Raw genomic sequence first — 12,739 nt, 5'->3', positions numbered from 1 at the left:
ATCCTTTCTTCCCAGAGTCCTACTAAAACCAATGTCACATGATCGCATACTGTACTGTAGCAGGCAGACAGACACTTACTCATGTTGTGTCCTACATACTTTCACAACGCATAAGGAAAGAGCCAAATGTCTGCTTTCACAACGCATAAGGAAAGAGCCAAAATGTCTGCTTTCACAACGCATAAGGAAAGAGCCAAAATGTCTGCTTTTAACTGATATAGGCTTTTTAGTCTCGTGCACCAGCACTGTACGCAATAGCCTGGGGACAAGGTGTCAAGTACTTGACTACTACAGTGGTCCTCGGTTGTAGTGTTGTAGCATGGATTATGAATCATAATACTACTATTCATAATAGTAGCATTCATAGTAGTACTATAGTATCATAGTAGTATTCATAGTAGTAGTACTATAGTGACATAGTAGCATTCATAGCAGGAGTGATATAGTATCATAGTAGCATTCATAGCAGGAGTGATATAGTATCATAGTAGCATTCATAGTAGTAGTACTATAGTGTCATAGTAGCATTCATAGCAGGAGTGATATAGTATCATAGTAGCATTCGTAGTAGTACTATAGTATAATAGTAGCATTCATAGTAGTAGTACTATAGCATTATAGTAGCATTCATAGTAGTAGTTTTATAGTATCATAGTAGCATTCATAGTAGTAGTTTTATAGTGTCATAGTTGCATTCATAGTAGTAGTAGCATTCCCCAATGATTCCCTATGATTCTTCTAATCTGTATGAGAAGTGTCTCTCAGTGTGAAGCACAGCAGATGTCTTCTAATAATGTATACTGCAATAGAAGTGGGCATGTGGGACTCTTGACAGAATCCTAAAGTGAACTCCTCATATACTTTATACTGAGATCAATCCCTAGATGGGTTTCAAGTGGCCATGTGGGTAATGTGTATTCATTCAAACCCTCCTGATCGAATCCTGAAGACAAGATTTAGACAGAGTGAGTGTGTGTGTCTGTGTGTCTTTCAGAGAAATGCTATGATGCGTTATCATTTATCAGAGCTCAGAGGATATGCCTAAATAGATGCCTACTTTAATGTCTACTTGGGTCTCTTCTCTCTCTCTCACACACACACACACACACACACACACACACACACACACACACACACCGTGTTTAGTTTAGATAATAGGAAGGGTGTGTGTGACTTCCTCCTGTTTTTGATGATGTTTTCTTTTATCTCTCTGGAAGCATCTAGCACCTCTCCCATCGGAATGTAGAAACACACAGGAAGTCATTCTGGAAATTTCAATTGGTGGTATTGGGGGTGGGTGGGGGGGGGACTGATAATCACCATGGCAACCCCAATCAGAGATTCCTTTTGAGTACTGTAGAAAGTCCCTGTGTTATCTTCTCTCATCATCTGTGTGTGTTTTCCCCACCAGAGACAGTGTGGTCTGCTCTGCTCTCCCATGGGCTTGTAGGGTGTAGAACATTTGCACCGACATATATAATCACCCTCACAGTGTGTCATCCCCTCCTTCTCTCTCTAATCTACAGTATCTCTCTCTCTCTCTCTCTCTCACTCTCTCTTTTCTTTTTCAGCCCCCAAACTTTCCCTCCCTGTCAAATAAACACTGAGTGTACAAAACATTAGGAATACCTTCCTAGTATTGAGTTGCACCCTTTTTTGCCCTCAGAACAGCCTCAGTTTGTCGGGGCATGGACTCAAAAGCGTTCCACGGGGATGCTGGCCCATGTTGATGCCACCAATGCTTCCCACAGTTGTGTCAAGTTGGCTGGATGTCCTTTGGGTGGTGGACCATTCTTGATACACACGGGAAATGGTTGATCGTGAAAAACCCAGCAGCGTCGCAGTTCTTGACACAAACTGGTGTGCCTGGCACCTACTACCATACCCTGTTCAAAGGCATTTAAATATTGTGTCTTGCCCATTCACCCTCTGAATGGCACACATACACAATCCATGTCTCAATTGTCTCAAGGCTTAAAAATCCTTCTTTAAGCTATATCCTCCCCTTCATCTGGAGTATATGCAAATTGCCATCATCAAAACTGAGCCAGCAGACTTTGTGAAAATTAGTATTTGTGCCATTCTCAAAACTTTCAGGAAGTATTCACACACCTTGATTTTTTCCACATTTTGTTTGAAATGGATTACATTTAGTAGTTTTTTTTGTTACTGGGCTACACACAGTACACCATAATGTCAAAGTGGAATGATGTTTTTCACATTCTTTACAAATTCATAAAAAATGAAAAGCTGAAATGTCTTGAGTCAATATGTATTCAACCCCTTTGTTATGGCAAGCCTAAATAAGTTCAGGAGTAAACATTTGTCACACAATAAGTTGCATGGACTCACTTTGTCTGCAATAATAGTTTTTAACAAGATTTTTAAGAATGACTACCTCATCTCTGTACCCCACACATACTACACTGCTCAAAAAAATTAAGGGAACACTGTTGGTGTCTGCCAGCATGTCTGTCTGTCTCCCTGCCTGTCTGTCTGTCTGTCTGTCTGTCTGTCTGCCTACCTACTTACTTACCTACCTACCTACCTACCTGTCTGTCTGCCTACCTGTCTGCCTCCCTGCCTGTCTGCGTGTCTGCATGCCTGTCTGCCTGCCTGCCTGTCTGCCTGCCTGCCTGCCTGCCTGCCTGCCTGTCTGTCTGCCTGCCTGCCTGTCTGTCTGTCTGCCTGCCTGCCTGCCTGTCTGCCTGTCTGTGTGACTTCACTACTCCTTTCCTTCATTCAATATAAATGAATACACAGCAACACCTCACAACACAACTCTCCTTCCCCTTCCAGAGCTTGGGACTATAAGGTTCTATCAGCATTTTTGTCCAAATTTAATTATTGCTATAGCCTTGTTTTGTTCAATGTTCTGTGCCTACAGTGAGGGGAAAAAAGTATTTGATCCCCTGCTGATTTTGTACGTTTGCCCACTGACAAAGAAATGATCAGTCTATAATTTTAATGGTAGGTTTATTTGAACAGTGAGAGACAGAATAACAACAAAGAAATCCAGAAAAACGCATGCCAAAAATGTTATAAATTGATTTGCATTTTAATGAGGGAAATAAGTATTTGACCCCCTCTCAATCAGAAAGATTTCTGGCTCCCAGGTGTCTTTTATACAGGTAACGAACTGAGATTAGGAGCAAACTCTTAAAGGGAGTGCTCCTAATCTCAGCTTGTTACCTGTATAAAAGACACCTGTCCACAGAAGCAATCAATCAATCAGATTCCAAACTCTCCATCATGGCCAAGACCAAAGAGCTCTCCAAGGATGTCAGGGACAAGATTGTAGACCTACACAAGGCTGGAAAGTGCTACAAGACCATCGCCAAGCAGCTTGGTGAGAAGGTGACAACAGTTGGTGTGATTATTCGCAAATGGAAGAAACACAAAAGAACTGTCAATCTCCCTCGGCCTGGGGCTCCATGCAAGATCTCACCTCATGGAATTGCAATGATCTTGAGAATGGTGAGGAATCAGCCCAGAACTACACGGGAGGATCTTGTCAATGATCTCAAGACAGCTGGGACCATAGTCACCAAGAAAACAATTGGTAACACACTACGCCGTGAAGGACTGAAATCCTGCAGCGCCCGCAAGGTCCCCCTGCTCAAGAAAGCACATACAGGGCCATCTGAAGTTTGCCAATGAACATCTGAATGATTCAGAGGAGAACTGGGTGAAAGTGTTGTGGTCAGATGAGACCAAAATGGAGCTCTTTGGCATCAACTCAACTCGCCATGTTTGGAGGAGGAGGAATGCTGCCTATGACCCCAAGGACACCATCCCCATCAAACATGGAGGTGGAAACATTATGCTTTGGGGGTGTTTTTCTGCTAAGGGGACAGGACAACTTCACCGCATCAAAGGGACGATGGACGGGGCCATGTACCGTCAAATCTTGGGTGAAAACCTCCTTCCCTCAGCCAGGGCATTGAAAATGGGTCATGGATGGGTATTCCAGCATGACAATGACCCAAAACAGACAGCCAAGGCAACAAAGGAGTGGCTCAAGAAGAGGCACATTAAGGTCCTGGAGTGGCCTAGCCAGTCTCCAGACCTTAATCCCATAGAAAATCTGTGGAGGGAGCTGTAGGTTCGAGTTGCCAAACGTCAGCCTCGAAACCTTAATGACTTGGAGAACATCTGCAAAGAGGAGTGGAACAAAATCCCTCCTGAGATGTGTGCAAACCTGGTGGCCAACTACAAGAAACGTCTGACCTCTGTGATTGCCAACAAGGGTTTTGCCACGAAGTTCTAAGTAATGTTTTGCAGAGGGGTCAAATACTTATTTCCCTCATTAAAATGCAAATCAATTTATAACATTTTTGACATGCGTTTTTCTGGATTGTTTTGTTGTTATTCTGTCTCTCACTGTTCAAATAAACCTACCATTAAAATTATAGACTGATCATGTCTTTGTCAGTGGGCAAACGTACAAAATCAGCAGGGGATCAAATACTTTTTTCCCTCACTGTATATGGTACTCTTAATACCCAAATTCATATTGTTAAGTTCAAAAGAATACAAGATAAAAATTGCTGACACCATTCAAACCAATGAGGGTTCGGAACTTCAAAGCCATTTATCTCTGAATTTTTTTTGCAGACAGAACCGTATAGTCCAAAAATCTCACCTTTCACCTCTAAGCTAAGGACAGTGGTAATGCATTAGCCATCACCTGTCTGAAAGAATATATCTCTCACACAAACAACACCCCCTACCCCCCCGCCCCGGTATAAAACTTTGCCTGAGCCGCTAGTGCCTAATGAATCATCTAAATGCATCATTTTGTGTCATATTTTCTGAATCCTAATATTAGCAGCAAAGCTGGTTGGAGGCATGTGATATTGACAGCAGCTTGACAATGAGACAGGCAGATGCCATTAGGCAGGTGTCACTGCTTGTGTTATTGCCACTCTGCAGCAGTGGAAATGTTGAAGGGAAAATAGAACAGATGTTTTTTGGAGCCAAGAGGATATCGGTGGGGAGAGAGGCAGAGAGAAGCCAAGATGTGCACAGTCCTTGGCTCTGGGCTCAGATATGCATGTGTGTGAAAGGCTGGGTACTGATTTAAATGTAACGTTTGAACACATCAAAAAGACAGGGCGGTGGCCTCCCGAGTGGCGCAGCAGTCTAAGACACTGCATCACAGTGCTAGAGGTGTCACTACAGACCCGGGTTCGATCCCGTGCTGTGTCGCAGCCGGCCACGACCAGGAGACCCATGAGGCGGCGCACAATTGGCCCAGCGTCATCTGGGTTAGGGGAGGGTTTGGCTGGCCGGGATTGCCTTGTCCCATCGCACTCTAGCGACTCCTTGTGGCGGGCCGGGCGCGTGCACGCTGACTTTGGTCACCAGTTGTACGGCGTTTCCTCCGACACATTGGTGCGGTTCCGGGTTAAGCGAGCAGTGTGTCAAGAAGCAGTGCGGCTTGGCAGGGTCGTGTTTCTGAGGACGCATGGCTCTCGACCTTCACCTCTCCCGAGTCCGTTTGGGAGTTGCAGCGATGGGACAAGACTGGAACCACCAATTTGGATATCACGAAAAAAGGGGTGAAAAGTACACAATACAAATAACAAGACAGGGCGACCACTGATGAGTTTGGGCTGACTGTAGGCAGGACTCTAATTTAAACACACTGACCAAGCTATAGCTGACAGTTTAGGCTTATTTCTTGATCGCATTGAGTCGGGCAGATGGTTAATATGTTAATAGTGTCTCTCTAATCAGTCCGGGGCGAATCCGAACTTCCACTGAGTCATGCTCTGATGTCAATGTGGAAATGAGGGTTCACCCCACTGGTTTCTTTCTAGTGTCGGTCGCCAGACTCAGGATGCTCCACAAGCTGTGTCAGAGATTGAGTTTGAGTTTAAGTTTATTTTTACAGGGACAGTGCACATTAATCAACGTTTCAGTAAAAGTGCCGGTTTTAGCCAGCCGGCTAATTTTCAACCGCAGTCCCTGGGCAGGTTATTAAAAACAATTACAATATAGACAATAACAACATAGAACAAGACATAGCATACAGACATAGCAACATAGGACAAGCAAGACGTAGCATACAGACATAGCAACATAGGACAAACAAGACGTAGCATACAGACCGAGCAACATAGAACAAAAAGCAGCAAGACAAAATTCATAAAAGCAACAGTGTTTCCACACCTCACAAGTTACAGACAACAGACATGGAAAGCGGCAACACGCAGCTAGGGACCATGTTCACAAATCTGATTGACCTTTAGCCATGTCTTCAAGCATTTTGTGAAAGTGTGATATGTGGTGCAGTTATGTGTGTCTGATGGCAGTGTATTCCAGACATGGGAAGCTCTCTCAGAAAAAGCGGATTTACTAAAGGTGCTTTTCCTTAGGGGAACTACACAGTCACCTCTCATGGCAGACCTTGTGGATCTGCTGCCATATGTTTGGGTTTTCTGTTTAACAAAAATACTGAGTGGAGGGGGAGCCAAGCCATTTAGGATCTTGAATACAAGACATGCATCGGTGTATTGCACAAGATTTTCCCAACTCAGGAGCTCATGCTTTCTAAGGATGTGACAGTGATGATGGCTATTGGGCTTCCTATCAAGCACTTTGAGAGCCTGTTTGTAGACAGACTGAATAGGTCTTACTGTTGTACAGCAAGCTTGGGCCCAACTAGCCAAACAGTATGTTAAGTGAGGGAGTATCATAGATTTGAAGTACAGTTTTGCTACCTCTGTAGTCAAACAATTTCGTATAAATCGGAAATTAGCTAGGTTGAATTTGGTTATTTGAATTACCTTTTTCACATGCTTTTTAAAAGAGAGGTTGGAATCAAGTATGATGCCAAGGTACTTAAAATCAGATACCCCCTGGAGCTTCTCCCCTGACACATAGACTTCTGGCTCAGTAGCATCTGTTGCCCTCTTTGTGAAGAACATGCAAACAGTTTTTTTCACATTGAGATGCAAACACGAGTCACTGAGCCACTTTGTAACCTGGACCATTACAGTAGTGAGTTCTTGTGCAGCTTGTTGTTTGCTCTTTGCATGCACATATATCACTGTATCATCTGCATACATTTGAACTTCAGACCCAGTACAGACAGAAGGCAGATCATTAATGTACAGGCTGAACAGGAGGGGCCCCAGTATTGACCCTTGGGGCACACCCACATCATAGCTAAGATACAGCGGCTGTGAGAAGGATATATATTTTTAATCAGTCGCAGAGCATGTTTACAGTAAGGACAGAGGAAGGTAGCAGAGCATGTTTACAGTAAGGACAGAGGAAGGTAGCAGAGCATGTTTACAGTAAGGACAGAGGAAGGTAGCAGAGCATGTTTACAGTAAGGATAGAGGAAGGTAGCAGAGCATGTTTACAGTAAGGACAGAGGAAGGTAGCAGAGCATGTTTACAGTAAGGACAGAGGAAGGTAGCAGAGCATGTTTACAGTAAGGACAGAGGAAGGTAGCAGAGCATGTTTACAGTAAGGACAGAGGAAGGTAGCAGAGCATGTTTACAGTAAGGACAGAGGAAGGTAGCAGAGCATGTTTACAGTAAGGACAGAGGAAGGTAGCAGAGCATGTTTACAGTAAGGACAGAGGAAGGTAGCAGAGCATGTTTACAGTAAGGATAAAGGAAGGTAGCAGAGCATGTTTACAGTAAGGATAGAGGAAGGTAGCAGAGCATGTTTACAGTAAGGACAGAGGAAGGTAGCAGAGCATGTTTACAGTAAGGACAGAGGAAGGTAGCAGAGCATGTTTACAGTAAGGATAAAGGAAGGTAGCAGAGCATGTTTACAGTAAGGACAGAGGAAGGTAGCAGAGCATGTTTACAGTAAGGATAGAGGAAGGTAGCAGAGCATGTTTACAGTAAGGACAGAGGAAGGTAGCAGAGCATGTTTACAGTAAGGACAGAGGAAGGTAGCAGAGCATGTTTACAGTAAGGATAGAGGAAGGTAGCAGAGCATGTTTACAGTAAGGACAGAGGAAGGTAGCAGAGCATGTTTACAGTAAGGACAGAGGAAGGTAGCAGAGCATGTTTACAGTAAGGACAGAGGAAGGTAGCAGAGCATGTTTACAGTAAGGACAGAGGAAGGAAGCAGAGCATGTTTACAGTAAGGACAGAGGAAGGTAGCAGAGCATGTTTACAGTAAGGACAGAGGAAGGTAGCATAGCATGGTTACAGTAAGGACAGAGGAAGGTAGCAGAGCATGTTTACAGTAAGGACAGAGGAAGGTAGCAGAGCATGTTTACAGTAAGGACAGAGGAAGGTAGCAGAGCATGTTTACAGTAAGGACAGAGGAAGGTAGCAGAGCATGTTTACAGTAAGGACAGAGGAAGGTAGCAGAGCATGTTTACAGTAAGGACAGAGGAAGGTAGCAGAGCATGTTTACAGTAAGGACAGAGGAAGGTAGCATAGCATGGTTACAGTAAGGACAGAGGAAGGTAGCAGAGCATGTTTACAGTAAGGATAGAGGAAGGTAGCAGATCATGGTTACAGTAAGGACAGAGGAAGGTAGCAGAGCATGTTTACAGTAAGGATAAAGGAAGGTAGAAGAGCATGTTTACAGTAAGGATAGAGGAAGGTAGCAGAGCATGTTTACAGTAAGGACAGAGGAAGGTAGCAGAGCATGTTTACAGTAAGGATAGAGGAAGGTAGCAGATCATGGTTACAGTAAGGACAGAGGAAGGTAGCAGAGCATGTTTACAGTAAGGACAGAGGAAGGTAGCAGAGCATGTTTACAGTAAGGATAAAGGAAGGTGGCAGAGCATGTTTACAGTAAGGATAGAGGAAGGTAGCAGATCATGTTTACAGTAAGGACAGAGGAAGGTAGCAGAGCATGTTTACAGTAAGGATAGAGGAAGGTGGCAGAGCATGTTTACAGTAAGGATAGAGGAAGGTAGCAGATCATGTTTACAGTAAGGACAGAGGAAGGTAGCAGATCATGGTTACAGTAAGGATAAAGGAAGGTAGCAGATATTGGTTACAGTAAGGATAAAGGAAGGTAGCAGAGCATGTTTACAGTAAGGACAGAGGAAGGCCTTAGACAAAATCTGCTGACACACTGGGAAGTGTAGGCTAGGTTATGTACTGTGCTGTAGGCATACAGTGTACTGAACTGGGAGTATGTCCAGCTGAGGTGAGAAACAGGGAGGGTTGTGTGTTTATGTCGCGTGTCCCTGTGTGGGTGCTTCTGGGAGTTTTGGCGGTTTAAATGACAAATACCTAGTAGGGAATTACTCGTGTGTGTAATAATTATCATCCCCAATCTCCTCTTTCTGTTCTCTCTCAATTCAATTCAATTTAAGGGCTTTATTGGCATGGGAAACGTATGTTAACATTGCCAAAGCAAGTGAAGTAGATAGTAAACAAAAGCGAAATAAACAATAAATATTAACAGTAAACATTACACTCAAAAGTTCCAAAAGAATAAAGACATTTCAAATGTCATATTATGTATATATACAGTGTTGTAACAATGTGCAAATAGTTAAAGTACAAATGGGAAAATAAATAAACATAAATATGGGTTGTATTTACAATGGTGTTTGTTCTTCACTGGTTGCCCTTTTCTTGTTGCAACAGGTCACAAATCTTGCAGCTGTGATGGCACACTGTGGTATTTCACCCAGTAGATAAGGGAGTTTATCAAAATTGTTTTTGAATTCTTTTTGTATCTGTGTAATCTGAGGGAAATATGTGTCTTTAATATGGTCATACATTTGGCAGGAGGTTAGGAAGTGCAGCTCAGTTTCCACCTCATTTTGTGGGCAGTGTGCACATAGCCTGTCTTCTCTTGAGAGCCAGGTCTGCCTACGGCAGCCTTTCTCAATAGCAATGCTATGCTCACTGAGTCTGTACATAGTCAAAGCTTTCCTTAAGTTTGGGTCAGTCACAGTGGTCAGGTATTCTGCCACTGTGTACTCTCTGTTTAGGGCCAAATAGCATTCTAGTTTGTTCAGTTTTTTTGTTAATTCTTTCCAATGTGTCAAGTAATTCTCTTTTTCTTTTCTCATGATTTGGTTGGGTCTAAATGTGTTGTTGTCCTGGGGCTCTGTGGGGTCTGTTTGTGTTTGTGAACAGAGCCCCAGGACCAGCTTGCTTAGGGGACTCTTCTCCAAGTTCATCTCTCTGTGGGTAATGGCTTTGTTATGGAAGATTTGGGAATCGCTTCCTTTTAAGTGGTTATATAATTTAACGGCTCTTTTCTGGATTTTGATCATTAGCGGGTATTTGCCTAATTCTGATCTGCATGCATTATTTGGTGTTTTTCATTGTACACAGAGGATATTTTTGCAGAATTCTGCATGCAGTCTCAATTTGGTGTTTGTCCCATCTCTCTCTCACTCCCCCCCACCCCTCCACTTCTCTTCCTTTGAACACTCCATCTTACATACCATCTCAGCACCCAGCCCAGAGCAATACCCATTTCTGTGTCTGTGTTGTGTCCGTTATTAAAACCGAGGATAGTGGTGTGAGAAATAACCCAGAGAGATCAGCCTGCCTGTCTGTCAACTATGTTGTTGTTTAGTGGTTATAAAGTATGTTCTGTACAATGGGCTACATCAGACCCGGGGGGTGCATTCAGAAAGTATTCATACCCCTTGACTTTTTCCACATTTTGTTACGTTACAGCCTTATTCTAAAAGGAATGAAATAGTTTTTTCCCCCTCATCAATCTACACACAATACTCTATAATGACAAAGCAAAAACTGGTTTTTAGAATTTTTTGTTAATGTATAAAATAAAAACTGAAATATCACATTTACATACAAATTCAGACCCTTTACTCCCTTCGGTCTCAATGTAGACTTTGATTTGAAGCCATTCTTGTGATTTTGCTATTCATTGTAAATGTTGTGGGCCTATGTAGCCAAGTATCTATGATCATTTGCTATCCATGTTTTTTGTATGTTGTTTTTATCTGTGAATTAACCAATGCTATTAGGCCACTCCCGGCCATGATTACAGACACCTGCGTGTGTCCTTTGACACTATATAAACTAGTGACCCGCAGTGTTTGTCATTATACCCTGATGAAGACAGCTAGTCTGTCGAAACGTTGGTTATTAGGATATTAAATTATTGCATCTGAGCTCCTAGAGTGTGGGGCTTTCCTTTTCTTTTTCAGATGATAACATCCTGACCTTAATTTTAGATTTTAATAACGTTCACTTCTGCTCAAATTAATTTTTGTAATATGATAATCCATAGTGAATGGATTCTGAGTTGATGAATGAGGGGTAATCCAGGAGAACAGGAACATGGAGGCTCCAGTGGCTGCATCTACAGTATAGGTCTATATGCTGCCAATATCATAATTTACCCTTGTACAGTATAGATCTATATGCAGCACTAATACACATTTAGTACCCATGTCTGAAGGGCTTGTTCGGTCTGAAAGCGTACTAGCATTGTTTGTTAATGTAATGAGTCTTCCTGTCTATCTCTCTCTGTTCCAGTACGATACCTGTTGAAGAACAACGTCAGTCCAGATCTGTGCAACGAAGACGGTCTCACCGCCCTGCACCAGGTGAGTGTCCCTCTGGAGAGTCACTGGACCCCTGGAGAGTCTAATAATAAGGCCGTAATTCAGTCATTGTCGATGGTGTCTTTCCACATTGTGCTCTCAGTAAAGGTCAGTACATACACAGGCGTCATACACAGGCCTCTGGGTAGCAGTCCGTCATACAGTAGGTCCAAACTCCCACTGTTCTCCCCAGTGTCTCCCCCTGTCTCTCCAAACTCACACTGTTCTCCCCAGTGTCTCCCCCTGTCTCTCCAAACTAACACTGTTCTCCCCAGTGTCTCCCCCTGTCTCCCTAAACTCACACTGTTCTCCCCAGTGTCTCCCTCTGTCTCTCTAAACTCACACTGTTCTCCCCAGTGTCTCCCCCTGTCTCTCTAAACTCCCACTGTTCTCCCCAGTGTCTCCCCCTGTCTCTCTAAACTCACACTGTTCTCCCCAGTGTCTCCCCCTGTCTCTCCAAACTAACACTGTTCTCCCCAGTGTCTCCCCCTGTCTCCCTAAACTCACACTGTTCTCCCCAGTGTCTCCCCCTGTCTCTCTAAACTCCCACTGTTCTCCCCAGTGTCTCCCCCTGTCTCTCTAAACTCACACTGTTCTCCCCAGTGTCTCCCCCTGTCTCTCTAAACTCACACTGTTCTCCCCAGTGTCTCCCCCTGTCTCTCTAAACTCCCACTGTTCTCCCCAGTGTCTCCCCCTGTCTCTCTAAACTCACACTGTTCTCCCCAGTGTCTCCCCCTGTCTCTCTAAACTCACACTGTTCTCCCCAGTGTCTCCCTCTGAAGGCCAGGAAGATTCCAGACACTGTCTGATACACAATACATCAACACAGTGGAGAGATGTCTGTCTGTCTAATCTGCCAGTTGGTGTAATGTTTGATGGAGCTAGAAAACTATTTTACCCCTTCAGCTGTCTGTCTGTCTGTCTGTCTGCTGTCTGTCTCTACTCTCCCCAACACCAGATAATCTGCACTCTGGACTGATCATCCCAACACCATATAATCTGCACTCTGGACTGATCATCCCAACACCAGATTTAACATTAGACCTTTTAGCTGGGGTTTGGTAGGAATAGAGCCACTGTGAAAGGAACAACAATGTAAAAACAAAACCTGAAGGGGCTCAGGCTCTGAGTCGTCCAAAAACAGACAGATAACAGTAACACCCAAAGATGACCACACCAACAATATATTTATATTAAATTAAAATGATT

At 43.6% G+C, this 12,739-nt stretch overlaps 1 protein-coding gene across 1 annotated transcript in view; it reads left to right on the top strand.

The window, feature by feature from the left end:
* The window catches only part of LOC311138423 (protein phosphatase 1 regulatory inhibitor subunit 16B-like), a 98,672-nt gene that overhangs the window by 54,682 nt on the left and 31,251 nt on the right, over positions 1 to 12,739 (top strand). Inside the window, exon 3 of the mRNA XM_084173105.1 lies at positions 11,463 to 11,533. Coding sequence (XP_084029231.1) covers positions 11,463 to 11,533 — 71 coding nt within the window. The remainder of the gene's footprint in view (positions 1 to 11,462; positions 11,534 to 12,739) is intronic.

The sequence above is a fragment of the Coregonus lavaretus genome (genome assembly GCF_964263955.1).
Source record: "Coregonus lavaretus genome assembly, chromosome: 12".
In the NCBI taxonomy this organism is placed as follows: Eukaryota; Metazoa; Chordata; class Actinopteri; order Salmoniformes; family Salmonidae; genus Coregonus; species Coregonus lavaretus.
Note: the sequence above shows the minus strand (reverse complement) of the source record. Positions and strands in the feature narration are given on the sequence as shown.